Genomic DNA, 27,414 nt, shown 5'->3' on the forward strand with positions numbered 1-27,414 from the left:
AATACATAGCTCCACTTAATTAATCATTGCTTGTTTCAACACCTGCATTATTCAGGTGGTGGAGCTGATAGGTGGAGACAAGTGGAACAGCTTTGCAAACTGCAGGTTGAATCCGCATTATCTCCATTAATATCACGAATATTTAATCTACTCATGTGCTTCCTTTTGACTTTTTGACCAGCTTTTACCAGTCTCATGCTTGCTAATGCAGATTCAGACAAACCCCAGAATCTGTTGCAAAGAACAATCACAATACAAAGATGATACTGAAGAAATGAATAGACCAGATAAAGGACGGGAAACATCGTCTTGTGCCAGAAATCTATACCTGGCCCTTCTCGCTCCACTCGAAAGGAAGGCCACAGGGCGGTTTGGTGTGGGTCTGGCTGGTATGAGGTAGTATAAATACATACAAAGCCCCAAAACTGGGGCAGATGTGAGAGTAAAATAGATTTGGGGATAATTTAATAAAAGTCCTTAAACTTATGAAGTAGCTGGGTCAACGGAAATAGAATCAGCCTGTGGTAGGATTTGAATTGCCATCAAAACTGGCATTCCCAATCAGCCGCCCATTCGCGCAATCCCCGATTTCAATGACAATAATAACCTGCTGGCTTTTGTATTGTACATTAGCCCTACAACCCGGGTTTCACGTTCGGTCAACACGTTGCAAATAAATTCTCAATTGGACATTTAGGAATAGGTTAGAAAGTTAAACGGGAATTGAAATTTCTATGGGAAATGAGCACGCACATGCGATTAGGAATGTTGTTCATGTGGAGGATAAACAACAACACGGACTGGCTGAGTGGAAACGTCAGTTTTACTGCTGTCATTTCTCTATATTTATGTCTTTAGGATATGGAGCACTGCGCCTGTTATCGCTACCCAGTCAAAGAACAAAGAACAGTACAGCAGAGGAACAGACCATTCGGCCCTCTAAGCCTGCGCCGATCTTGATGCCTGCCTAAACTTCCAGGGACCGTATCCCTCTATTCCCATCCTATTCATGTATTTGTCAAGATGTCTCTTAAACGTCATTATCGTACCTGCTTCCACCACCTCCCTCGGTAGCAAGTTCCACGCACTCACCACCCTTTGCGCAAAGAACTTACCTCGCACATCCTCTCAAAACTTTGCCCCTCTCACCTTAAACCTATGTCCCCTAGTAACTGACTCTTCCACCCTGGGAAAAAGCTTCTGACTATCCACTCAGTCTATGCCACTCATAACTTTGTAAACCTTATCATGTCGCCCCTCCACCTCCGTCGTTCCAGTGAAAACAATCCGAGTTTATCCAACCACTCCTCATAGCTAATGCTATCCAGACCAGGCAACATCCTGGTAAACCTCTTCTGTACCCTCTCCAAAACCTCCACGTCCTTCTGGTAGTGTGGCGACCAGAATTGCACGCAATATTCTAAGTGTGCCCTAACTAAAGTTCTTTACAACTGCAGCATGACTTGCCATTTTTTATACTCTATTCCCCAACCAATGAAGGCAAGCATGCCGTTTGCCTTCTTGACTACCTTATCCACCTGCGTTGCCACTTTCAGTGACCTGTGGACCTGTATGCCCAGATCTCCCTGCTTGTCAATACTGCTAAGGATTCTGCCATATACTGTATACTTCCCACCTGCATTAGACCTTCCAAAATACATTACCTCACATTTGTCCAGATTAAACTCCATCTGCCATTTCTCCGCCCAAGTCTCCAACCGATCTATATTCTGCTGTATATTCTGACAATCCTCATCACTGTCCACAACACCACGAACCTTTGTGTCGTCCGCAAACTTATTGATCAGACCAGCTACATTTTCCTCCAAATCATTTATATATACTACAAAGAGCAAAGGTCCCAGCACTGATCCCTGCGGAACACCACTAGTCACATCCCTCCATTCAGAAAAGTCATCCTGTGTTTCAAGATCCTTCTGAGTTCGACCACAGACATTGCAATATCTGCCCACTTTTCACGTCATTTAATTTATATTGAACCAATGGAGAGAAAATGTGCAAAAGGAACAAAGAGAACATTCACCTGAAACAGAAAGAAAGACATGGGACTGCTCCTCGTGATATTGCAAAATATTCCAGCCAGAAGATATTTCCAGGATGAACTGATATGTGCCATGATCGCTCTTCTTAATATTCTTTATCAGGAGGGAGCATTGATTTGTTGCAAGGTTTCCCTTGAACTCAGCTCTCCTAACATAGTTAGAATGCTGACTGCGTGAATGTTTTGAATCATAGATAATGGATATGCCTTGTTCACCAGCACCAGTGCCCAACTTCATCTACATCCCGTTTAGTCTGGATCTCTGCACATGAACCCAACACCGCTGGGACAACTTTTGGCATCGCGACAGAGCATTGAGCAACACAAATAACTGAGAAAAAAATAGACTCCCTTTAATCATCCATTCAAAATCGATTGCAACATCTTAAACTTTAACATATTTCTTAATTGACAGATCAAATCTCTACAGCAATTTAAATATCAGTTACGGCATTTTTCAAATCAAGGCAAAATACTTATAAAACACCAATCACGACATCTACTAAATTGCAGGATGAAATACCTGTTGGATAGGAGATTTATGAATTAATAATATGCAGATTCAATATTCTTCTTAAAACCGAATATGTGTGCACTAACGAGGAATTGAATGCTCCAAAATGCTCCTTAAATATTCATTTAAGCATTGATCACAACCTGCATTAAATTGCTTTGAATTGCGCAATAAATATGAACTAAAATGCTTTTAGTTGAGCACCACAATACTCATTTAATATAATTGAAAAGCCCTGGACTTCAATGTTATTTGAAAAGGCAAAAATCAATCATTCAAGAAATTACCATTCCACTAGTTTTGAAATCAATAACCAGAAATCATTTACATTCTGTGCTTCCTATTCTTTTCCAATAAAACATAAATGACCTGCTGTAAGAATTGTGAAAACATCAGAAATGTACCTTGTGTCAAGGTCATGAGAGAAACAAACACGCAACTCCTCATGGCTGGAGCAATTGCCGATTTCGTTGTCAAAATTATGAGAACTTATTTCACTATTCAGAATATTCACGTTTCTGCATTCCTCTTGCCAGTCACATCTTTGTATTTCTTGACTAATCAACTTCAGACTGTTTGGGAATTCAGATATTCGGAGCTTACCGAACTGTGCTTACTCACTCAGCTCCGTTGACGAGGTCGGCAGTTTGCGCATCTTGTCCGTGTATTGCGTGTGCCCCAATGTTATTGAGTATAATGCTGTGGTATATCTAACAGTCGCTAAAGAATGCACGGTTCAGAAACAACATATCTCTCTTTCGCTCAAACATACACGCACCAAATGTACTGTTATTTAGGAAACCAATATGTTGAAAACCGAATCCGAACGGTGCAGCCCAAGCATGCAGGCAGCTCTGAATCACATTTCACACACATTTAGCTTTCTGGATGCTAATACGAGTTGAATGTTTCAGATATGTCACTGCAGTTAATGTGGCTATTACATCGTGTAGACTTGTGGTTTCTGCATCTTCCTTAGTTAGCGCTACAATGCGCATCTGCTTTGTCAGAAATAGGAATTGCTTAACCCTCTGTGCAGCAGCCACTATCCCCAATTTAATTAACTCTTGACCATCACGCACAAGTGCCGTCATGTGGCTGAAATAATACAAAATTAAACCAATTGTAGCAGTGTTTTTTTCACATTTCGGTGCAAGGTCTGGTACTTTTTATTGATCTTGAGTTATGGTAGTAAATGCAAGTGCCGCTTGCAAGTGTTTGAATGAACAGCCCCCGAGAAGCTGATCAATATGGGAAGATCCTGGATAAATAGCAATTATGAACCATTCACCTCTAACATCACTTGAGCGGAAGTGGAACGAAATTGACATGGGTTCAGGTCCGAACCATTTATTCCAATTGTGAATGAAAGGCCCGAATCGTAAAAAAGAGCCTAATTAGCCACAGTCAGGGTTCAGTGGTTTTATTAACTGAGCTCAACGGAAGTGAACATTTCTCTGGGATATTTTATTCTGAGCCCAGGCCTCCCGCCCGTTTCCCACCCGGGTGTAAAAGTGAAAATTCGCCTCGGATTATATTTGGTACTATGCCGAATAATTATTTTTAGCATTAGAATACGGGTTTTTTTTCTGAAAACAATGACACTGGTGCAACAGGTCATGGCAAGCAGTTCATTGAATTATTAAACTGAACCACAAATATTGTCAAGTTCGCCTAAGTCCATGTGTCTTCTGGTTCATCACAGATGATTCGGATTGCTCATTCGGCAGCTGGTTGGAGTCGATGCTATAAGTAACCAGGTGTGTTTGATGTTGTGGACACTTCTTTTCACCACAAACAAATGCATATCACTTTTTGCATGATGCTGACACGATTCCTCATGAGAAAAAAACATTATTTCCATTAAAGGCATCATTGTAAATTGGTGATAAAAGAGGCGCTAAATGGGGAGATTCTAGTTGATTTCAGTGCTTTGCTCACTGATCCTGGATTTTGCACCGTGATAAGAGGAAATGAAAGAATGTTTGCCCTGATCACTAAGTAGCAGCACTGCACTATGCAGTAAAAAACAGTGAGATGGTTATTTGCGTGCAGGAGAATGATAATTCAGAAAATCATGGAAAATAATGGCAGCACACACAATAGCAGTGGCTATGATTAAGTTACGGTTAGAAGCAGTCATGTGTTACAATTGGAACAGCAATTTATGCAAAGTTTAAAGCTGCTCAGCAGGCTGTTTACCAATCCACTCGTGCAACGAGAATCGACCCACATAGATACCAGAGGATTCTTCAAACTGGATCTGCAGTGTCCCTAACGCGCATAGATGAGAAGTAATGTCCCCAACATTTCTACACTCTCTCTCCTATGGGGACTAGAGGGAAAACTTCCACACTGCTCCGCCCATAAATAGATTAGAAAAAAACCTCGAAATTTTTGCAGTCGTTACCACAAAGAGACGAGAGGAAATATTTCCATTCTATTCGTATTGGCACTCATACTTTTTAAAAATTCGTTCATGGGAGGTGGGCGTCGCTGACAAGGCCAGCATTTGTTGCCCATCCCTAATTAACCTTGATAACTGGGTGACTTACAAGGCCATTTCAGAGTCAACCACATTGCAGATGTCCTTCCATCAAGGGCATTAGTGAACGAGATGGGTTTGTACAACAGTCGATGGTAGTTTCATGGCACAAATACAAAGACTAACTTTCAGTTCCGGATTGATTACTTGGATGTATTCCTTAAATTTAAATTACACCAGCTGTTGTGGTCGAATTTGAAACCAGATCCATAGCATTAGCTTCGGACTCGAGGTTACTAGATCAGTGACAATAGCACTGGGCCACCGGCTCCCCTACAGAACAGCACAAATATCTCCATTAAATGTACAGTGTCTGTACTAAACACTGTCAGTCACTGAAACTGACAAAAAAACTAGTCTAATATAAAAGCAAAATACTGCAGATGCTGGAAATCTGAAATGAAAACAAAATGCGCTGGAAAGACTCAGTAGATCCAGCAATATCTGTGGGGAGAGAAGCAGAGTTAACGTTTCAGGTTTGTGACCTTTCATCAGAACTCAAATAAACGAGTCTAATCTGTATAAATCGATATTGAACAGGTGGGAAGTGTAAAACTGGGGAAATCACACATATATCAGGATAGGAGAGATTTACAGCACCGATGATATCTTAAATGAACGTTGGCATACGTCTGCACAAAACAATGGAGATTGCCGTGGAATAATTTCATCAATGCATAACGGCAGATTAACAAATAATGTTGGCATGGCAACGCCACTGGTTCATTTGCTTTCCCCTCCTGAATTCCGTCATTTACTTTAACTTGAACTGAAATGAAAACCTGTGAAACACTGAAGTGTTAAGGAAAATCCCAGCGGGAATAACATCGTGACAGCAGCATGAAAATTCAAGGTTCAGCTTGTCGAGCCACTCATAAAAGAAAAAGTTAATTGTAACCCAAAACAATAAGCCGATGGTTGGGTTATAGGAATTGGTCTAATCTAAATAAATTATCAATAACATGAGCCCCTTTATGAACCGTGATGACGCTTACTCTCTGTTATGACTCACTTGTTGTATGCCCAGTGCTGCTCCTGGCATGCCCTCCTTCACCCTTCATTGAACGAGCGTTGGTCACCCGGCTTGATAGTACTGGTAGAATAGGGTATACGCTGGTCAATGAGGTTACAGATTGTGGTTGAGTGCAATTCTGCTGCTGCTGATGGCCCAATGCACCTCATGGATGCCCAAATTTAAGTTGCTGGATCTGTTTGAACTCTATCCCATTTAGCACGCTGGTAGTGCCACACAACACGATGGAGGGTATCCTCAATGTGAAGACAGGACTCCGTCTCAACAAGGATTTTGCGGTGGTCACTCTTACTAATAATGTCATGGGCAGATGCATCTGCGACAGATTGGTGATACTGAGTTCAAGTAGGTTTTTCCCTCCTCTTGGTTCCCTCACCACCTGCCAAAGACCCATTCTCGCAGCAATATCCTTTATGACTTGGCCAGCTCGCTCAGTCGTGATGCTATCGAGCCATGTTGGTTTTGGTCATGAATGTCCCCGACCCAGAGTACATTCTGTGCCCTTGCCACATGCAGTGCTTCTTCCAGTTCGTATTCAACAAGGAGCAGCACTGATACATCAGCCGGGTGGGTTGGCGGTGGGGTGGTGGTGGTGGGTGGGGCATGGGGCTGGTGGTGCGGTGGGAGCGGTGTTAGGTGGTAATCAGCGGAAGATTTCATTTCCCATGTTTCACCTGATGTCATGAGACTTCATGGAGTCCCAGAGAAACTCTTTCCTTATTGCATACCACTGTGCTTCCACCTCTGGTGGGTCTATCATGCTGGTGCCTAGGTTGATGCTGGGTAGTCCATCTGGTTTCATTAGTTTTCTTGCACTTTGTGGCAGTTTAGAACAACTGAGTGGCTTACTCGGTCATTTCAGAGTGCAGTTAAGAGTCAAACACATTGTTGTCGGTATGGAGTCACATGTAGGCCAGACCTGGTTAGGACTGCTGAATTTCTTCTGTGAATCACATTAGTGACCCAGATAGGCTTTTGCAACAGGCGACAATGGTTTCATGATCACGATAACACTATATTTTGATTCCAGATTTATTAATTTAATTCAAATTTCACCATCTGCCATGGTGCCATCCCCAGAGCATTAGCCAGGGCATCTGGATTACTAACCCAGTAACATTACTACTGCGGCACTGCCTCCCATCAGCTTTAAAACCAATAACCAAAGTCATTTATATTATGTTCTTCCTGTTTCCCCCTCACTGTTGCAAAGATTGTAAAAAAACATAACAGATTTATTCCTGTCAGTGTCATGATAGAAATAGACATGCAACTCCATGTGGCTGAAAACTGCTGCCCATTTCACTATCAAAATGATGAACCATTTCCTAATTAAGGCCATTCAGCTTTCTGCATTTTCTCTGGGTCGTCGCATCTTGGATTTCTTTACTAACTCGGATTTTGTGAGGGAAGCATGGGGGTAGAATGCTAAACAGCGAACTGTCCCATCATTACCCCTCTGAAACTGGCTGCAACTTCTGAATGTAGAACACGCACAGATCAGCCAGAAGTCCTGAAGTTGAGGCTTTTCCTTCAGGAGTCCTCCACAGACTCTGCTGTGATTTTATTTTACACCTTTTTTCCCTTGTTGTGAAAACCCTTTCATATGATTGGCTGCATGGACAGCTTGATAACATCACTCCAGCTCCACGCTGCAAATGCCCCGTAAAGAATGGTGCAATCAGTTGCATTACCACTGCACAGAATCTGAGGCAGAACAGCACCGCCCACGCATATGGACGCTTCTGACTCACATTTCACACGTATTTAGCTTTCTGGTAGCTAATATGAGATGCATGTTGGAGAGTCGAAACGACACTTAATTTAGGTTCTGCAATCTGTACACGGGTAACTATCACACCTTAGTCTTGCAATATGCATCTTTCACGTCAGAGATCGACCCTGTAGTATAGCAGTTTTTTCCCGCGAATTGATTTAACTCTTTACCTTCACACTCAAGCACGCTTTTTTGGTTCTAAAGTGAACAAATATTTTATCCATTTTTCAATATTTGTGTATGAGGTCGGGTATGTAAGAGACAGATGCCTGAGTGGTAATGTTAATTGATTTGTAATTCAGAGGCTCGGACTAAAGCTGAGGAGACACGAGTTCAAGTCCCAGCATGACAGCTGGTGGAATTTGAATTCAATGAATTATTAAAGAATGCAATGAAAAAACAGAAACTCATCTCAGTAATGGTGACCAGGAAGCAAATGGATTTTCATAACAACCCTCTAGTTCAATAATGTCCTTTAGGGAATAAAATATGGCGTCCTTAACCCCTTTGGCCTTCATGTGACGCCAGACCCACAGTAATCCAGTTGACTCTTAACTGCCCTCTGAAATAGCTGAGCAAGTCACTCAATTGTTTCAAATGACTGTAGAAAGGTCAAAGCAGAATAAAAGCGGATGGATCACCTGGCATCGACCTAGACTCTGGACATGACAAAGCCAGTTCCTGCCCAGTCGACACTGCAAAGTCCTCCTTACGAGCGTCTGGGGACTTGTCCCAAAATTGGAAGAGCTGTGACACAGATTAGTCAATCAAAAGCCTGACATAGTCATGTTCACTGAATCATACCTTACAGGCAATCTCCAAGATACCACTATCATCATCCCTGAGTATGTTTTCTCCCAGCAGCAGGGCAGACCCAACAAAGGTGGCAGCAGTTGGGAGGGAATTGCACTGTGACTTATCTCATTGTCTCTGGATTTCATGAAGTCTCATGGTATCAAGCCAACCATGGGCAAGGAAACCTCCAGCTTATTAGCACCTACCACCCATCACCACACCTCCACTACCCCACGCCCCCGCCCCCCCCCCAACTTCCAGCTGATGAATTTGTACTCCTCCATGTCGAACATCACTTTGAAGAAGCACCGATAGTAGTAAGGGCACAAAATGTACTCTGCTTGGGGGACTTCAAAGCTAATGACCAAAGTGGCTCGGTAAAACCACGACTGCCCATGTTGGCCAAGTCCTGAAGGCTATATCTGCTAGACTGTGTTTGTGGCAGGTGGTGAGAGAAACAACAAGAGGGAAGCAACCTACATGACCTCGCCCTCACCGATCTACCTGTGACAGATGCATCTGTCCATGACAGAATTGGTAGGAGTGACCACTGCACAGTTCTTGTAGAGGCGATGTCCCATCTTCACCTTGAGGATACCCTCTATCGTGTTGCGTGGCACTACCACTCTGATAAATGGGGCAGAATCAGAACTGATCAAGCCCCTCAAAACTGGTTATCCATGAAGGCCATCAGCAGCAGAATCGTATTCCACCACAATCTGCAACCTTATGGCTCAGCATATCCCTCACTCTACCATTACCATTTAGCCGGTGGACCAACCCTGCTTCAATGAAGAGTGCAAGAGAACATGTCAGGAGCAGCATAGAGCATAGCTAAGAATTATTTGCCAAACTGGTGAATCTGCAAAGCAACATGTGATAGACAGGGCTAAGCGATCCCACAACCAACAGATCAAAGCTCTGCAGCCCTGCCACATCCAGTCATGAATGGTGGTGGACAAATTCAAAACTAAAGGTTGGAGGAGACTTCACAAACATCCCCATTCCCATCAGCAGCAGTTGATGATTATCTCGGTATGCGTTCCTGGGAACAGCGCATAGAGCACAGACTCCTGTGTTATGGAGCTTCTCAGGATGAACCTTGGCAAAAACCATTGTATCTCTTTCCACACCTACTTTGCAAAGACATTCCAGAAGGAGGTGGACGACGGTGTCTTCCTCACCACAGCCGCCTCGAGGGCAGCGTGCAGAGGCACTGACACTCCTGGCATGCAGGAAGGATTTGTTGGGGAGGGAGCTTCACACCACCAGCCAAGCTACTCCGTTTTGCTTGTTTGAACGTTCTGGCAATGATTTATTCTGCTAAATGAGTTGACAATCTGTTCAGGGAACCATCTGACAGGATCTACCATCTACTTATCCCGTAGGGTCTTGAGGACATTCTGTGCATTCCACTGCCTGATGGATTGGTGGTCAAAGGTGTTTTTCTGCACAAACCTTTCCACGAGGGACAACTAAATGCAGTGTGTAGCGGCAATGTGGCCATAACCATCCTTTGCAGCACGCGGGACAGATAGAACCTCAGCATGTAGTGACAGTCTGAAAAGGCAGAGAAGCTTTATCTTGGAATGTGAAATGTAGTTCCTGTCCTGCAACTGCAGAGCTGTTGATGCGGAGGGGGAGGGGTGGGGGGTGTTAATGCATTTCCTGTCCGGTAACTGCAGAGCTGCTGAAGGGGAGAGGAGGTGAGATTAATGTAGTTCCTGTCCTATAACTGCAGAGCTGCTGATAGAGTGGGGAGGTGGGAAGGGGCGGGGCGGGGGGTGGGGGGGATGTTAATGCAGTTCCTGTCCTGTAACTGCTGAGCTGCTGCTGATGGGAATGTAGCTCATTCATTCTCTGTTCGAGAGTCTTTGTAACTGTTGATATCATCATATCCAGTAACTGTAGGTCCCACATTTTGCTCCCACCTTTATATTGACTCTGTTCTAGATTGCTGGTAGTTATGGTCTATGACAGTGAAGGATAGGAGCAGAGGGCACAAGCTGTGCAAGGTAACATGATTCCCAATATGGGTGTCCAGCAGGGGACCTCCCAATACCCCAATTCAATTAGCATCGCTAAGCAACATGCTACCAACCAGCGGAATCCAGAACAATGTTTAACATTATATCCGATAGTTGCTCTTTATTTCTACATGGTGAAGCTTCTGTAATGATGAAGATTGTGAAGTTTGCTTCTTCCATCCTGATAGTTAGCAAAGGTATAATATTCTTTCTAATCATTTCAGACTGAAGCGATTTCCAGCTTGTGGAAAACTAACAAAGTACGTATTGATAGAAGTAGCATATTGATAGTGAGTGATTTGTAAATTTGCGACGAAGTTATTTCATGTCTATTACACTCCAAGCTTTATTCTGAATTTTGTTCGCAGTTACTGAATAATTAATGAGCATTATCGGTGTCTGAATTGAAATTTGAATGGAATTTAATGAGTTTCATCAATTTAATGGTTAGTGATATTGGTGGATGTTCAAAGAGTAAGTTCACAGTATTTAGTTGGGAACTTAGGGACTATTTTAATTGGCATAATATTGGAGATTTCAGTGATGGTTAATCAAAACTTCTTCATCAGTTGTCCAGAGTTCACGATGGGCTGTGAAGACATACCAGGGAAGGTCTCGGCTCAAAACGATTCATGTATCGAAATCCCTTGTACATTTTATCATGCCACTAATGGCCGCAATCCATAGATTATGTGGTTAACGGGGAGTCCTGAAGGGGTGCTGGGGTGGGAGGGCGGGAGGGGGGGTGGGGGGGGGGGGGAACGGTATTGTGTACGATTCCAGAGATGCATACACTGTAAACACTAAATATAAAGGGAGAACTGAATTAAACGGCGACGTTACAAAGAAACAACGTTCCTTACTGATCAAGGATATCAGGAAGAGTGAAGAAGGTGACTATTAGTTGGCACTGAGGATGACCAATACCCCATAATACTACAGATCGATACACTGCCCCAACTCTTACAGCTCTTTCTATTCTAGTTAGGGTTTGGTTTTCTTTTGCTTCTTTGGTGTTTTTCCCATCTCCTCAATGTCTTTTGATTTAAGCCTAAAATAACAATATATTATCCTATCTTTAATCCTATCTCTGCTCCTATCCTCAGGTTTCAGCAGCAGTGCTGGTCCATTGAGTAATATCCAGATGTGTGTTACATTTTCACTTGGACAGAAATGCATTGCTGACATTCTGAATAGCTTCAGGAACTCGCTGAGCTGTTCAGTTAAGAAGTGCAACACTCAATGTTTTATTGAACCATACAGACCAATAGGTCAAAATTCCCTCCTGACTGGCAGCACATCCATCAGGAAAGATTTGTGTTCCAAATGAAGCTATCGACTGACATGGGAAATGCATAAGAGGGATTTCCTGGGTCGAATCACCGACAGGTTTCCATATCATAAAGAAAAATATGCATTCACAAAGCGCCTTTCACGACCTCTTGAACTCTCAAAATACTTCATTATTAATGAAATTGCGATATCAGCAATAAAGTCTGAGGAGTGGGATTTGAACTGAAAATATTCTGATTCAGGAGCCAGACTTTTATTTCGAAGTGGGGCCATTTGGGAGACTCATTGGCTTTCCACAGCCACCGTATCAAACCCAGATAGAATTCTTATTAATAGAAAGTAAAGTGGACTTTACAAACCACCAAAGGGTTGCTGGATTCCTTTGAAGGAAATCCATGATTATTAATCTGGTTCTTCCAAGGAAAGGCGAAGCTTTATTGGAGGAACAGAATCTCATCCTTGCTGGAAGTACACACAGATGGATGTGACTTTATTTCCAATCAGACAGATTCAGCAGATTGTGTGTTTCTCTCGAAACTGTCAAAGCGCACAAATCACAAAGGGCGAATGTCTTTAGTTTTAATTTCATTTGAACGTTGCACATATAAAGCTAAACTTAAAATATTTCTCCCGACTTTACACAGGACACAAAATAAAGCCTGAGTGATAGCCGGTCTCAGTTCATGTAAAGGGAAACCAGTTCAAACGCTGTCCTGTTCTTGTTTATTGAGACTCCCCATTACATTAATAAACTACAGCAAGTATGTGTACAGAGATTGATTTGGGATGACTTTATAGTTCTCCATCCCATGATCACACGGGTCAGAGACTTGAGTTTTTAAGAAAGGATAGAACAATTCAGACTGCTACTTTTATGACATCAATAGGTAGGAAACGTGCCTATACTCACAGATAAGATTTATATTACTCCCATGTTGTAATATTAGAACAATAATGAACATCAAGATCTTTTTGAATATTTTAGGAACATTTCCCTGGAAAATTGTCATCTCAGTAGTAACAGCGTCAGCGCTTATCATTCTGATTCTGATCACAATGACGGTACAGAGGTATGTGTGGTTCATAAGTACATAAAATCACATGTTGGTTACAGATTTCAAATGGGTTTTGACATCAGGAGTTCTGCATATGTACATTGTAAATATAACCTGGAATGGCAAGAGTAGTGAGGCACCTCATGTATTGTATTGAAAGAAACTGATCTTTATTGCACTTTATGAAGTGTCCAATTTGAATAGTTTTGTAATGTATTTGTACAAACTGTTGCGTAATTTAAAAAAAATGGATAAAGCATATTTTTGGAAGAGAAATTCTCATAGTCCTTATTATAGCACAAAGGCGTCTTAAGGTATTGTCAGTGCCAAGACCACCCACGCTGAAAGCATTATCTGTGTTAACATTCACTTATGTTTATTTGCTGTATGTTCACAGGCCTGCTCATTTTGAACAAATTATTCATGTTTGCAGAAGTTTGAGGTAGTGACAGTTGTGTACACAATTTCTTCATTGTCACTATTGGTTTTACCGATAGTGGGGTGACAAGACTAGCGTCTGTGTATTGTTCGTCACTCTGTAACGAAAGGAACTTGTGTTAGATCTGGAACTATTGCAGATGTGGAGCTAAACGCCATGTGAGCATGCTCGCTACACCACATCAAAAGTAAGAATTTAATCTGCGTTACATTTTCAGCTATACGATCGCCTATGTACGGGGTGGGGCGCCGGGCGGGGGCGGGGAGAGGGTGGGGGGGTGTTGTGTAGTTGCGGCAGGTGTGCACCTGCTTCATCGGCTTGGACCAGGAAAAGGCCTTTGGCATGATATCACACACCTACATGCTTTCCAAAATGGGGTTTGTGGAGGGAATCTGTAATTAGATCCAAGTTCTCCACACAAACATCAGTAACCCAGTCTCAATCAATGGTTGGGAATCGGAACGTTTCCCAATCAAATCTGGAGACAGACAGGGCTGTCCTCTCTCCCCTGTCCTGTATTGTTTGCTGTATTGAACCGTTTGCGGAAGCTATCAGTAAGGATGCAGGCATAAGAGGGCGAACAATCCCAGGCAGGGAAGGCACTCAGGTCAAAGTCTCCCTGTACATGGACAACGTCACCATTTTCTGCTTGGATCCGCTGTCTGTTCGCATCTGCAGATGAGCATCAGCGACCATTTCGAACTGGCCTTGGGAGCCAAAGTAAATCACAGCAAGAGCAAGGCCATGTTCTTTGGGACCTGTGCTGACCGATACTTTGTTCCCTTCACCGTCAGCTCAGACTACCTGAATGTGCTGGGGATATGGTTCGGAGCGGCTGGGGCGAGTGCCAAAACCTGGAAAGAGCAAGCAGACATGGTGAAACGAAAATTGAGCATGTGGGGACAAGATGTAAAACTATAAAGTCTGTACAGAGGCAGAGAAAGGGGCGGAGAGTAGCAAATAACAAAAGGGAAGGTTTGTGTTAGGGTGGAAGGAAGGAGAGGTTAAATGGCAAAGGGGATGATGGTGCAAGGTAAAAGGGAATGGAAATGGGACAACAACAAAAGATGGCTCGTGAGGATTTGGAAATGACAATAAGCAGAAACATTACCAACATCTGGTGTCTGAAAGAATGGGGGCAGTGACTATGATCAGACAGGTTTTCGGACAGCTGCTGTTGGTACGGATTCAGCCATTGCCATTTACACCTCCTCAAACTGATCGTTTGTTTCTTTATTTGTCCCATTGCAGCATCATCCATTTTGTCGTTTGATCTATCCAGCCTCCCACCCTATCACAAAGCTCCCTTTTTGTTCCTTCCTCCACTTCCACTGCACTTGTTTAAAACCTGTTATAACTCCCACTTTTTCAGTTCTGATGAAAGGTGATCGATCTGAACCGTTAACTTTTCTCCATTCTCTGCAGATGCTGTGTGACCTGCTGAATATTCCCTGCTTTTATTTCAGATGTCAAGCAACCGCCGGAATTTGCTTCTGTTCTTTTTGAATAAGTATGGTTTCAGAAGGAACGTGAACTGGAAACTACTTCCGAAGACCATTCCCCAGCCCACTACATGCAGAATCTGACCACTGATTTTTTTACATTTTCATAGTATTTGGGCGTCATTGGCAAGAAAAGCAAGCGTTTATTACCAATTGCCCTTGCGGAGATGGCGCTGAGATGCCTAATTTAATATAACTAAATGGACTGTTTACCATTTCGGAGAGCAATCAGCCACATTGCTGTCGATCTGGATGCAGTTATAGGTCAGATTTGCTTTGGATCTCCTTCCCTTAAGGCCATTCATGAACCAGATGAGCTTGTACGACAATCCAATAGTTGTGTGGTCAGCATTACTGATGTTAGCTTTTAATTGCAAATGTATTAAATGAATGGAATTGAAATTCGCAACGTAGTGGGATTTGAACTCATACCGATGGCTTGTCAGTTTAGGCCTCCTTATTGCCGACCGAATAACATAACCACTGTGTTACCATACATCCTCAGTCAGTGATCACCTTGAGGAGGCTACCTCTGCTGAGAAAGGCCATCAAGATTCTGAAACTATAATTTATCTATTGTGTTTTGCCTGATATTTCAGTTGCTGGTTGAAAACATGCAAATTATTCTGCAATTGTCACTTGCTTCTCGGCATTACTTACCTCACTGTTTAGTGCATTCAGCACCGTACTGTAAATCACCGCATCACCGGACCATTCCATGACACATGCAGCCTTGGTGACTTTCTTCCTGGAGAATAACAAATACAAATGACATATTTCTCATAATAAGATGAAATGTTTGCTTCATGCATAACATGCCTGTTAGATGAAGGGCGTCAGGAGGTCACGAGAGTCTTGTGCTTCTTACTTTTCGTTATTAGCAAAGACCAGATTCGAGAGCAAATATTTACAATTTCAGCTGCAAACATTTCAAAATGGACCTTGCTGCTTTATCAATGGCACTTTTTCATGGTGTGATGCTGTTTGGTCTCGGTGAAATTTGATTGTGTGGAGTTTGCAAGTTCTCCCTGTGTCTGCGTGGGTTTCCTCCGGGTGCTCCGGTTTCCTCCCATATGCCAAAGACTTGCAGGTTGATAGGTTAATTGGCCATTATAAATTACCCCTAGTATAGGTAGGTGGTAGTGAAATATAGGGACTGGTGGGGATGTGGGAGGAATATGGGATTAGTGTAGGATTAGTATAAATGCGTGGTTGATGGTCGGCACAGACTCGGTGGACGGAAGGGCCAGTTTCAGTGCTGTATCTCGAAACTAAACTAAACGGGTATGGGAGGTTCATTTAATATCCTAACACCTATTTAATTAGCAGATGGCCGAATTTCAATGTGCAAACATTTTCCCCACTAGTACCAGTTCAGGCAGTTGTTCTCTGTTTACATGGGTGATTAGTTACATTAGTTTTTGAGTTACAGTCTTTCTGATGTATGGTCATCTTTAAAGCTCCATCTTATGTAGTCTGGAAACTCACATACCTTTGTATCATCACCTTCACCACGACTGCGATTGGAACAATTAGCCCAGCGGCTGCACCCCCTGTTCTGAAGACAATTGCCCAGCACTTCTTTGCTAAAATGTTGTAAAAATGTTATTGCACGCTAGGAAATTTGGGTTAAAACATCCACTTTGGAAACATATTTCTGAGTGTGGAAAGCTAATTTCCTTTATCTTAGAACCAGAAACCTAACGACAAATTAAGGACTCCTTTCAATCGTCAGTGTTGAATCTTGCATTGGACGAATTTATTCTGTGCTGTGCCTTGGTGCAAATATAAATTAAAGAATAGAAGATTTACTTTACGTTCAGGTGTACAATCTACATCTGGAAAATTAAGCGCACACTGACGTTGTAGACTTGCCAAAACAACGAGTATTATTGAATCAGAAAACATGCCAGCGAACATTCAAAATATTTTTTAAAAATATGATTGGTCACCTCTTTTGTTCAGATAACTTCATCTTTCCTGACAAATATAAATGCAGCAAGTTTCAGAAGACTGAAAGTAAACATGGGTGATGCCGATCACTCCATTCAGTTGGTCATTGGCCACTGAAGGAAAATGCACGTTGTACTAATTAGAGATAGAATCAGGATTGACCCCCTGAATAGAGCTGATATTTCTGACCACTAATACTGTTCAGTTAGTGACTGCGCAGTAATGGATAACTCCTTCATAGTATTCAATAGAATTAAACACGTACTCTTAGAGTGGAGCTGGTATTTGCTGACACAGTCTCCGTGTTTGTTGGCTGTAACACATGAAATGAGGTTTCCAGTTCCAATTGGTTGCGCCAGTCTCAGAGAGCTCTGTACCAGGTACCTATTCACCGTTCAGGAGCTGATTTCCACAACTGACCTGATCTCAGTGATGATTCTTCCATTGTGTCACCACGTAATGTTTGCAGGTGGATTAGCTCTGATCCTGCAGGTACAATTAGTCAAATTTTCAGAGCTTGTGCAGGTCGGACCGGCTACTATTCTGGTTTCATCTTAAAAAGAAATGATTATATCTAACAGTTGCAGTGTCTAAGTACAATCAATTTAGTTGTTGAACTAACCATAATGGTCCTGGTAGATTTTTCTTGTAAATAGGAAACAGCCAATACTGCACCAGCTTAATGGTTTATTATATTTTCATTTGTAACAGGTTAGCACTTAGATACCATTTCATATCGAATCCAATGAATATTCATTCCACCCATACTTCTCTTGACAGATGTTGTGGGAATTCATCAGATGGGGGAATTGCAAAGTGCTAATTATCTATAATAGCCCACCAATGTGTCTTACCTGCCAGTGTTTTAAAGGTCAATTAATTTTAATAGTTTCTTTACTTTTGCTCTTTTAGCAAATTCCTCTGTCAGCTAACAGACGGCCAGTTTAAAAAAGCAATTCCTCACTAACTCAACATTAATACTTATCTTGCAGAGGCTTGAGTTAATTAAGGACAGCCAGCACGGATTTGTAAAAGTAGCAGACAAGATTGTTGAAGGGGAAGCAATGGATGTTGCCTTCCTGGATTTAAAGAACGCGTTCGCCAAAGTGAAAAGGCTGATTAACAAAATTGAGGCTCATGGAATAGCAGGGCCAGCGTCAACCTGGATTTAAAGAAAAATGAGCTTAAGCACAAAAACAGCGAGTCATGGTAAATGGTTGTTTTTCAGACTGGAGGATGGTAGAAATTAATGATCCCCGAAGTCCAATGCGTGGGCAACTGCTTTACTTGTATATGCATAGAAAAAGGAGATTGTAATACAGATTTAAATTTCAAAATTTGCCAATGATACCAAATTGGAAGGTATTGCAGACAGTAAGAATGATACATATCGACTGCAACAGGACACAGATCGGCGAACAGAATGGGTAGACAAGTGGTAGATAGAATTTAATACAGAGAAGTGTGAGGCTCTGCATTTTGGCAGAAGGGATAGGGATTAGCGATATGGACTAAATGGCACAGTTCTTAAGTGTGTTTAGGATCGAGGAACCTGAGGATTCCTGGGCATCGATCTTTGAAGGTGGTAGAACATATTGGGAGAGTAGTTAACAAAACATATAGGGTCTTGGGCTTTCTAAATAGAGGTGAGTCCAAAAGCAGGGAAGGTATGCTCAACCTTTATAAAGTTCTGAAAGTCCAGAACTAGAGTTTGCATCCAGTTCTGGTCACTACACTTTTGGAAGAATGTGATGATCCTTGAGAGTCTGAAGAGGATATTTACCGGAATGGTTCTGGTGATGAGGGATTTTAGCTACAATGTTAGTTTGGAGAAGCTGGGGTTGTTCTCCCTGGAGCAAAAGTGATTGAGGGGAGATTTGATAGAGATGTACAAGATGGTGAGAGGTTTTTATAAGGTAGGCAAACCGAAGCTGTGCCCATTAGCTGATGGTGCAAGGACTAGAGGACGCATATTTAAGACTTTGGGCGAGATACAGGGGGATGTGAGGAAGACCTTTTTTACCAAGCGTGTGGTAATGACCTGGAATTCGCTGTCGACAGGGTGAGGGAAGAGGAGAAGATGAATGCATTCAAAATTGGATGGCCACTTGAAGGAAATAAACTTGCAGAGTTACAGGGATAGAGTGGAGGAATGTGACTGACTGGATTGATCCACAGAGAGCCGGCATGGATCGATGGGCCTAATGGCCTCCTTTGGTGCTGTAATGACTCTATGACTCTCTGACATATATCAGAGGTTGGGTTGCCACCACTTTATCAGATACTATACGGAAATTTTATGCTCATCAATATATGGGAGGCAAATTGTAAGGAATGGAAGGTTGTTCACTTCAGACCATCAGTATTACTTGTGAACTATTCGATGCAGAGTAAATATGCGATTCCAGATTGAGCCATGTTCTACTCCTAGCTTTCTCAGTGAGATGGCCAGGTCAATTTCCATGATTGAAGACATCCAGGTTGGTTTGCGCTCTATCTGCAGGAACGGTCCCAGCACTGTCACTGTCCTTGCCTCATTCACATTGCAGCCTCACAGTAAGTGTACAAGGAAAAGTTGGAATTTAATGCAGAACTCATGCAATGAGAGGCAATTATCCAACTTAGAAATTAATGCAGACTTGCACTGTACAGAAATCTGTGTGGAGCTGTTTACTGTGCCCAGATAATTTTTAGCCACACACCAATATTAACCGTCATCTTCAGAACTGATGTTGTGGATAAACTGCTTTAGTTCACCAGTCGAAGATCTGCTTAACTCTTCACCATCTTAAACTGACCGGTGTTTTTGCCTTGGCCGTGCAGAAGAATAACGAGGAGCTGCTTTCCACCACTACTATGGAGGAATTCACTCAAGAAGCTTGACACTCAAGAAGCTTGACACTTGAATTGATGCTTGTTTTTTCCAGTCTACCTAAAACAGGCGTAAAGGGAAAATATGAAAGACGGATAAGCATGATTTAGCTCCTGATGAAGTCATTATATTCGGTAAGATGTCGTGTCTGAATTACAAACTACAACCGTTAACTGTCTTCAAGTTTCAGTTTAAAATTAAACCATAATTTGTTTTACCATTTACCCCATTTCTTTCCATTTTGTTTGCTTATTGGCATCAGTCTATTAACACTAGCCCTACATTCAGGCCAGTTATGAAGCCCAACCCGAGATGAGATCTGATGTTATAGAAGCGACTAGCTTTAGATCCTATTTCGCCGTTTCATTTGCTATAACCATTGATTACCGATTGAACTCAGAGTATCACTGGAAGTCCTTAGAATTAAAATAACAATCACACAAACCAAACTACTGGACTCCGCAGCACTGATGTAGGAACTGGACAGCCAGGTGAGATTAAGAGTATTGCTCATATGGAGGATAAACAGTATCAGGGACTGTTTTTCTGCTGGAATTCCTAGAAATCTCTGTGTTTCGAATATGAACCATTGCGTTTATCATCAGTACCTCTCCACCCTGTGTTTCAGCTATCCTTAAAGTTCAGCCAAGGAAATAACAACATTTGTCAACTTTCTGCTTGGTTCATTCAGAATGAAGCACTGGAATGACAATTTACCAAAGATACAAACTAAAAACTCACTTCAAACAGAAAGACAGACTTCAGACCGGTGAGTGCGATTCTTAGAATAAATCCAGCTAAAATTCTTTATCTGGAGGGAGCATTGCCCTTTTGCAAGGCTGCCCCTGAGCTCAGCTCAACCACAATAGTTAAAGTGTTGCCTGGTTGGGCCATTCGAATCATAGATGGTGAAGCATTATTAGGATTATCAGGACCAGGGCCCCTCTTTAACCACCTGCCATGCAGGTTGCTGATATAGTCTATATTATTAAACGTACACGGGAACTCTGCATCTGAACCCAACGCTACCGACACAACTTCAGGCATCACCGCAGAGAACTGAGCCCTGCAAATAACTGAGAGAGAACAAAAATACACAGCCTTTAAGAATACATTCAAAGTCCAGTGCAACATATTTAATAGCTAGGAAAACATTTTTAATTGACAAATAATCGCCCATCACAATTGTAATTTATGTATCCTTTAATGCATTTTTGGATCAAGTAAAATATTAATGAAATACCAACTGCACCTATAGAAATGTTTATTGGAATGCCTATTCGATCACTTTTTATGGGCCAATCATATATAAATCTAATCCTCATCTAGAAACAGAATTTGTGTTCACTGAAAAGCAAGTGAATGTCCAATTAAAATCCTCCTTAAGTATACATTAAAATTACAGTTAATTAAAATGAACGTTCAATATCCATTGCTGCTCACTAGAATTACTCAATAAACATGTATTAGTATTTCATAAATGTGCATTGCAATACTAATTAAATTTAATTTGAAAAAAGAATCAATACTCAAATATTATTTGAATAGGCAACAAAAGGCGATAAAACATGTGTAAATCTTGCGCTAATCACTCGTGTAATTGCTGCTCACCAGTTTTAAAATCAGTTACCACAAATCAATTCTGTGACGCACTGTCCTGCTCAGTTCCCAAATGATATAAATCCAGTGTTGTAGAAATTATTAAAACAGAAGAAATTTACCCTCTGTCAGTGTCATGAGTGAAACAAACATGGCTGGAAACAATTGTCGATTTCCCTGTCAAAATGAGGAGCCAATTTTGTCATGAAGTTCATTCAATTTCTGCATTCTTCTTTCCAGTCACTTATTGTATTCCTTTGTTAGCCATCATCAGAGTCTGGGGGAGTCAGGTATTTGGGCTGATGCAGCTTGTCTGGCAGCATATTTTACACAGGTGCTGTCTGTCACCAAGTCTTACTGAATATGACGTTATATTTTATCTAACAGCTACGAAAGAGTATTCAATACAGAAACATTATATTTTCGTCTATGTCAAACATATACATACATAATGTGCCGCTATACATGAATATCACATTTTGGAATCTGCATTAGTAGGGCACCGCCCACGCTTGCAGAGAACTCTGACTCACATGTAACACATACTCAGCTCGTTGACAGCTAATCCGAGATGAATGTTGTAGATTTGTGATTACAGTTAATTTGCTGCATTTGGTAGCCATGCGGTTTCGAGACCTTGGTTAATTTGTGCTCCAGTGCCCATTTAACATCAGAGATAGGAGCTGTTTGACATTAACCATTGTCATTGTGGTAAACGGCCTGTTTTCTCATTAATATAACTCAATATATTCACAAGTGAGCTCGCCAAATTTTGCAAAATTAACCAAATCTTTACACTATTTGCTACAGGGCTTCTTTGTCAAATTTTGGTACGAGGTCAAGCATGTGTAAAATGGTTTACTGGACTAACACCTGGAATGGTGGTGGGGGGGGGGCGGGGGGTGCTTGTCTTACGATGAAAGATTGGACAGGCTGGGCTTTATTAGCCAGAGTTTATAAGAGTAAGAGGCAACTTGATTGAAGCATAAAGGATTATGAGGAATCTTGATGGCTGGGTTGTGGAAAGGATGTTTCCTCTTGTGGGAGAATCTAGAACTAGGGGTCACTGTTTCAAAATATGGGATCGCTGATTTAAGGCAGAGATGAGAAGAATTGTTTATCTCTCAGAGGATCATGAGACTTTGGAACTCTCTTCCTCAAAAGGCAGTGAAATATTTTTAAGGCCGAGGTAGATAGATGGGCATTAAACAAGTAATTAGGAGAGTGAAGAGGAGGAACAGTGGTGGGCAAGATAAAGGAAAATCCCAAGGCGTCTTATAAGTATAAAGTATAAGTATAAGGATAACCAGGGAAAGAGTAGGGCCCCATAGGGACCAAAGTGGCAATCTGTGTGTGGAGCTGGAGGACATAGGTGAGGTTTTAAATGGTTACATTTCATCGGTGTACACTGTGGAGAAGGACGATGTTGGTCTAGAGATTAGGGAGGGGGATTGTGATATACTTGAACATATAAGAAAGGAATGAAATATTCCGTGTTTTAGGGGGCCTAAAAGTGGATAAACCCCCAGGCCCAAATGAGATGTATCCCAGGCTGTTATGTGAGGCAAGGGAGGACATAGCAGGGGCTTTGACACAAATTTTCAAATCCTCTCTGGCCACAAGAGAGGTACCAGAGGACTGGAAGACAGCGAATGTGGTACCATTATTCAAGAAGGGTAGTAGGGATAAACCAGGTAATTACAGGCCGGTGAGTCGAACATCTGTGGTTGGGAAAATATTGGAAAAAAATCTGAGGGACAGGATCAGTCTCCACATGGAGAGGCAGGGATTAATCAAAGATAGTCCACATGGCTTTGTCAGGGGGAGATCGTGTCTAACGAACTTGACTGAATTTTTCAAGGAGGTGACCAGCTATGTCGATGAGGGTCAAGGAGTAGATGTAATCTACATGGATATCGGTAAGGCTTTTGATAAGGTCCTGCATGGGAGATTGGTTAAGACAGTAAGAGCCCATGGGATCCAGGACAATTTGACAAATTGGATCCAAAATTGGCTTAGTGGTAGGAGGCAGAGTGTAATGGTCGAGGGCTGTTTTTGCGATTGGAAGCCTGTGACTAGTGGTGTACCACCGGGGTCGGTGCTGGGACCCTTGCTGTTTGTAGCGTACATTAATGATTTAGACGTGAATATAACAGGTATGATCGGTAACTTCGCAGATGACACAAAAATTGGTGGTGTTGTAAATAGTGAGGAGGAAATCCTTAGATTACAGTGAGATATAGATGGGCTGGTCAGATGGGCAGAGCAGTGGCAAATGAAATTTAATACTGAAAAGTGAGAGGTAATGCATTTTGGGAGGACAAACAAGGCAAGGGAATACACAATGGATGGTAGGACCCTAGGAAGTACAGAAAGTCATTAGGACTTTGGTTACTTGTCCATAGATCACTGAAGGCAGCAGCACAGGTAGATGAGGTGGTTAGGAAGGCATTTGGGATACTTGCCTTTATTAGCCGACGCATAGAATATAAGAGCAGGGAGGTTATGATGGAGCTATAAGACCACAGCTGGATAGTTGTGTACAGTTCTGGTCACCATATTATAGGAAGGATGTATTTGCACTGGAGAAAGTGCAGACCAGATTCACCAGGATGTTGCCTGGGCTGGAGCATTTCAGCTATGAAGAGAGACTGAAAAGGCTAGGGTTGTTTTCCTTGTAGCAAAGAAGGCTGAGGGGGGACATGATTGAGGTGTAGAAGATTATGAGGGGCACTGACAAGTTATATATGAGGAAACATTTTCCCTTAGCGGAGGGAACAAGAACCAGGGGGCATAGATTTACGGTAAGGGGCAGGAGATTTAGGAGGGATTTGAGGAAACACTTTTTCACCCAGAGGGTGGTTGGATTCTGGAACACACTGCCTGAAGAGGCAGTGAAGGCGGGAAACCTCATAACATTTAAGAAGTATTTAGATGAGCACTTTGAAACGCCATAGCATACAGGGCTACGGATCAAGTGCAGGAATATGGGATTAGAATAGGTGGGTGCTGTATGGCTGGCATAGACACGATGGGCCGAAGGGACTGTTTATGTGCTGTATAACTCTATGACTGTAAAGGGACAGGAGTGCACAGTTAACGCAGTCAATAAGGTTACCATTTAACAACATTTTTCTTTTTATTTACTCCAATTTGTGATTGTGCCTGCACCTTTCAAAAAAATTAACACATTTCTTCACCAGACTGCTTCCTGGGTTAGCGGAATTGCCCAATGAGGAGAAATTGAGGAGGCTGGGCCGATATCCTCCAGAGTTTAGAAGAATGAGAGGCAATCTCATTGAAACATACAACATTCTTACAGGCTTGACAGTGTTGATGCAGCAAGGATCTTTTCCCTGGCTCGGGAGACCAGAACAAGGGAACACAGTCTCAGAATAAGGGGCAGTCTTTTTAGGACTGAGATGAGGAGGAATCTCTTCACCGAGAGAGCAATGAATCTTTGGAATTCTCTACCATAGAGGTCTGTGAAGGTCAGTCATTGAGTGTTTTCAGGGCAGAGATCAATATATTTCCACATATTAAAGCTTCAAGGGATGGTGAGGGAAATTGGCATCGAGGTAGAAGATCAGTCATGGTCCAGTTGAATGGCGAAAAAGGCTCGTGGAGCCGAATGGCCTCCTCCTCCACCGAGCCCCTATAATCCTATGTTTCTATGTCATGTGAATTTGTATGGTTGCGCGTCACCCTTACTTACCAATCAGAACTGGAAGAGTGGCCCATTTCCTTGAAAAACAAAACACTTCTTTTTGGGATATTGTGCAGATGCCCCTGTTCCACTCACAAATCGATTTTGATCGATTAGGCTGCTCAGTTGCACTGTTTTACGGGTGAGTTGACGTTCGGGCCTTTAAAAGTCTTGAACTGAAAGCTGAACGCACCTTCAGCTCTTGAAAACTGACGCAGTGTCCAACACAAGCTGAGTGTGTTTTGCCGATTGCAGCCTTATGTAAACATCTTTAAAAAACTGAGTGATCTGGAGAGGGGGGAGAGAGAGAAATGGCGAAGGCAACGAGAGACAGTAAATAGAAGTCACAGTGAACAGCAAGTGATTAAATACAAGTGGATAAAGAAACGCTGGTAATACATCAACTTGCAAAAACGAAGCATGTCACGAGGGTCAGTAAGCAGAAGTTTTATTCTTTCATAGAGAAACTCAATGAAGAAGGGACGCATAGCGATGCAACTGAAATCAACAGGTCGGTTAGGGCAGGCTAGGGCCCTGAATATCTATCGAGTAGAAGAGGAAGGGAATTGAGGGAAGGGAGTATCGAAGGGCTTCACTGGTTTGAGATCTTGTGAGAAGATCGAGCTGGAGAAGGAGATTATATGAAAAATGTTGAATTCAACGTAATAATGATACAGGGTTGAGAGAAATCTGTTAAACATCGTTTACTGACTAAGGCAGCTCAAACGCCCATTTCTGCAATATATTGTGAATTATTCAGAAATACTCTGCATTAGCGGTTATACTGCAGGCCCAGTCCATTGCACACTAGAATATCTGATCTCATTGTCTTTTGCGCTGCAGTTGACTGCTGGAGGTAGGTGCTGGAATATGTTGTGTGTGGGAGTGTTGCCAATGCTTGGAGTCTGACAAAAGAAGCCAATGTGTTTTCATATGTTTGAAAATAGCTATTACAATCCTTGCATAGGCAATACTTTTCCAAAATATGTGTTTCATATATATATATATATATTTCAGTACAAATGTTGTAAATGCTGAAATACACGACCAGTCGGGCAACATTTGAAAGTAAACAAAGAGCTTGTGGTCCATTTATTTCGATATATTTATATCAAGTTTTAAATAGGAGAGAGGGAATATTTGGGATAAAATGTTGAAGGTTTGTTAATATCCTCACAAACAGCAGCATCGACATGGAGAACCCGAAGAAAGAATGGAGGAACTTGCATGTATTTAGTGCTTTTCGCGACTTTAGGGTGTTCCACAGCCGTACACGTACTTATTAAAATGGAGTCGCTATTGGAATGCAGAAAAGGTAGCAGCCAGCATGCGCACAGCAAGCTCCCACAACAGCAATGTGATAATATCCAGACTTTTAATGATGTTGCTGGAGATACAAACATTGACCAGGCCACTCACGAGAGACCCTCTGTTCTTCTGCTAAATAGCAGCCATGAGATAGTTTGAGACCACCTGAGAAAGGAGGCAGGGACTCGGTTTAACCTTTCATTTCTAAATGGCACCTCTGACAGTGCAGCACTCCCTCAGTACGACATTGGGAGTGTCCAACTAGATTTTACACATGAGCCTTTGGAATTGGACTTGTACTCACAACCTTCTGACTCAAAGACAATGATATTGATAAGGCAATGATATTATATGTTCTTATTGTTTTCTGGTAACTAGTTAGTTACTGACGTCGGTAGTGGGGAATATTCGAGAGTCCCTTCTCAAAGATTTTACAGCAAAGCACTTGGAGAACAGTGGTAGAATCGGACAGAGTCAGCATGAATTTACGAAAGGGAAATCATGCTTGACAAATCTACTAGAATTCTTCGTGGATGTAACTAATGGAGTTGATGAGGGGGAGCGAGTGGATGGTTTTATTTGGACTTTCAAAAGGCTTTCGACAAAGTCCCACATAAGAGATTAGCATGTAAAGTGAAAGCGCATGGGAATTGGGGGTAGTGTATTGCGATGGATACAAAATTGGTTGGCAGACAGGAAACAAAGAATAGGAATAAAGGTGTCTTTTTCCAAATGGTAGGCAGTGACTAGTGGGGTACCACAGTGATCGGTGCTAGGACCCAGCTATTCACAATATGAGTGAATGATTTAGATGAGAGACCTAAACGTAATATCTCCAAATTTGCAGATGACACAAAACTGAGTGGGAGGGTGAGTTGTGAGGAAGAATGCAGAGAGGCTTCAAGGTGATTTGGATAAGCTGGGTGTGTGGGCA

General features: G+C 42.1%; 1 protein-coding gene across 1 annotated transcript in view; it reads right to left on the reverse strand.

Moving 5' to 3' along the window:
* The window catches only part of LOC137352839 (titin-like), a 103,261-nt gene that overhangs the window by 54,999 nt on the left and 20,848 nt on the right, over positions 1 to 27,414 (reverse strand). Inside the window, exon 10 of the mRNA XM_068018694.1 lies at positions 2,981 to 3,148. Within this exon, the coding sequence (XP_067874795.1) occupies positions 2,981 to 3,148 (168 nt within the window). The remainder of the gene's footprint in view (positions 1 to 2,980; positions 3,149 to 27,414) is intronic.

Source organism: Heterodontus francisci, chromosome 39 (assembly GCF_036365525.1).
Source record: "Heterodontus francisci isolate sHetFra1 chromosome 39, sHetFra1.hap1, whole genome shotgun sequence".
In the NCBI taxonomy this organism is placed as follows: domain Eukaryota; kingdom Metazoa; phylum Chordata; class Chondrichthyes; order Heterodontiformes; family Heterodontidae; genus Heterodontus; species Heterodontus francisci.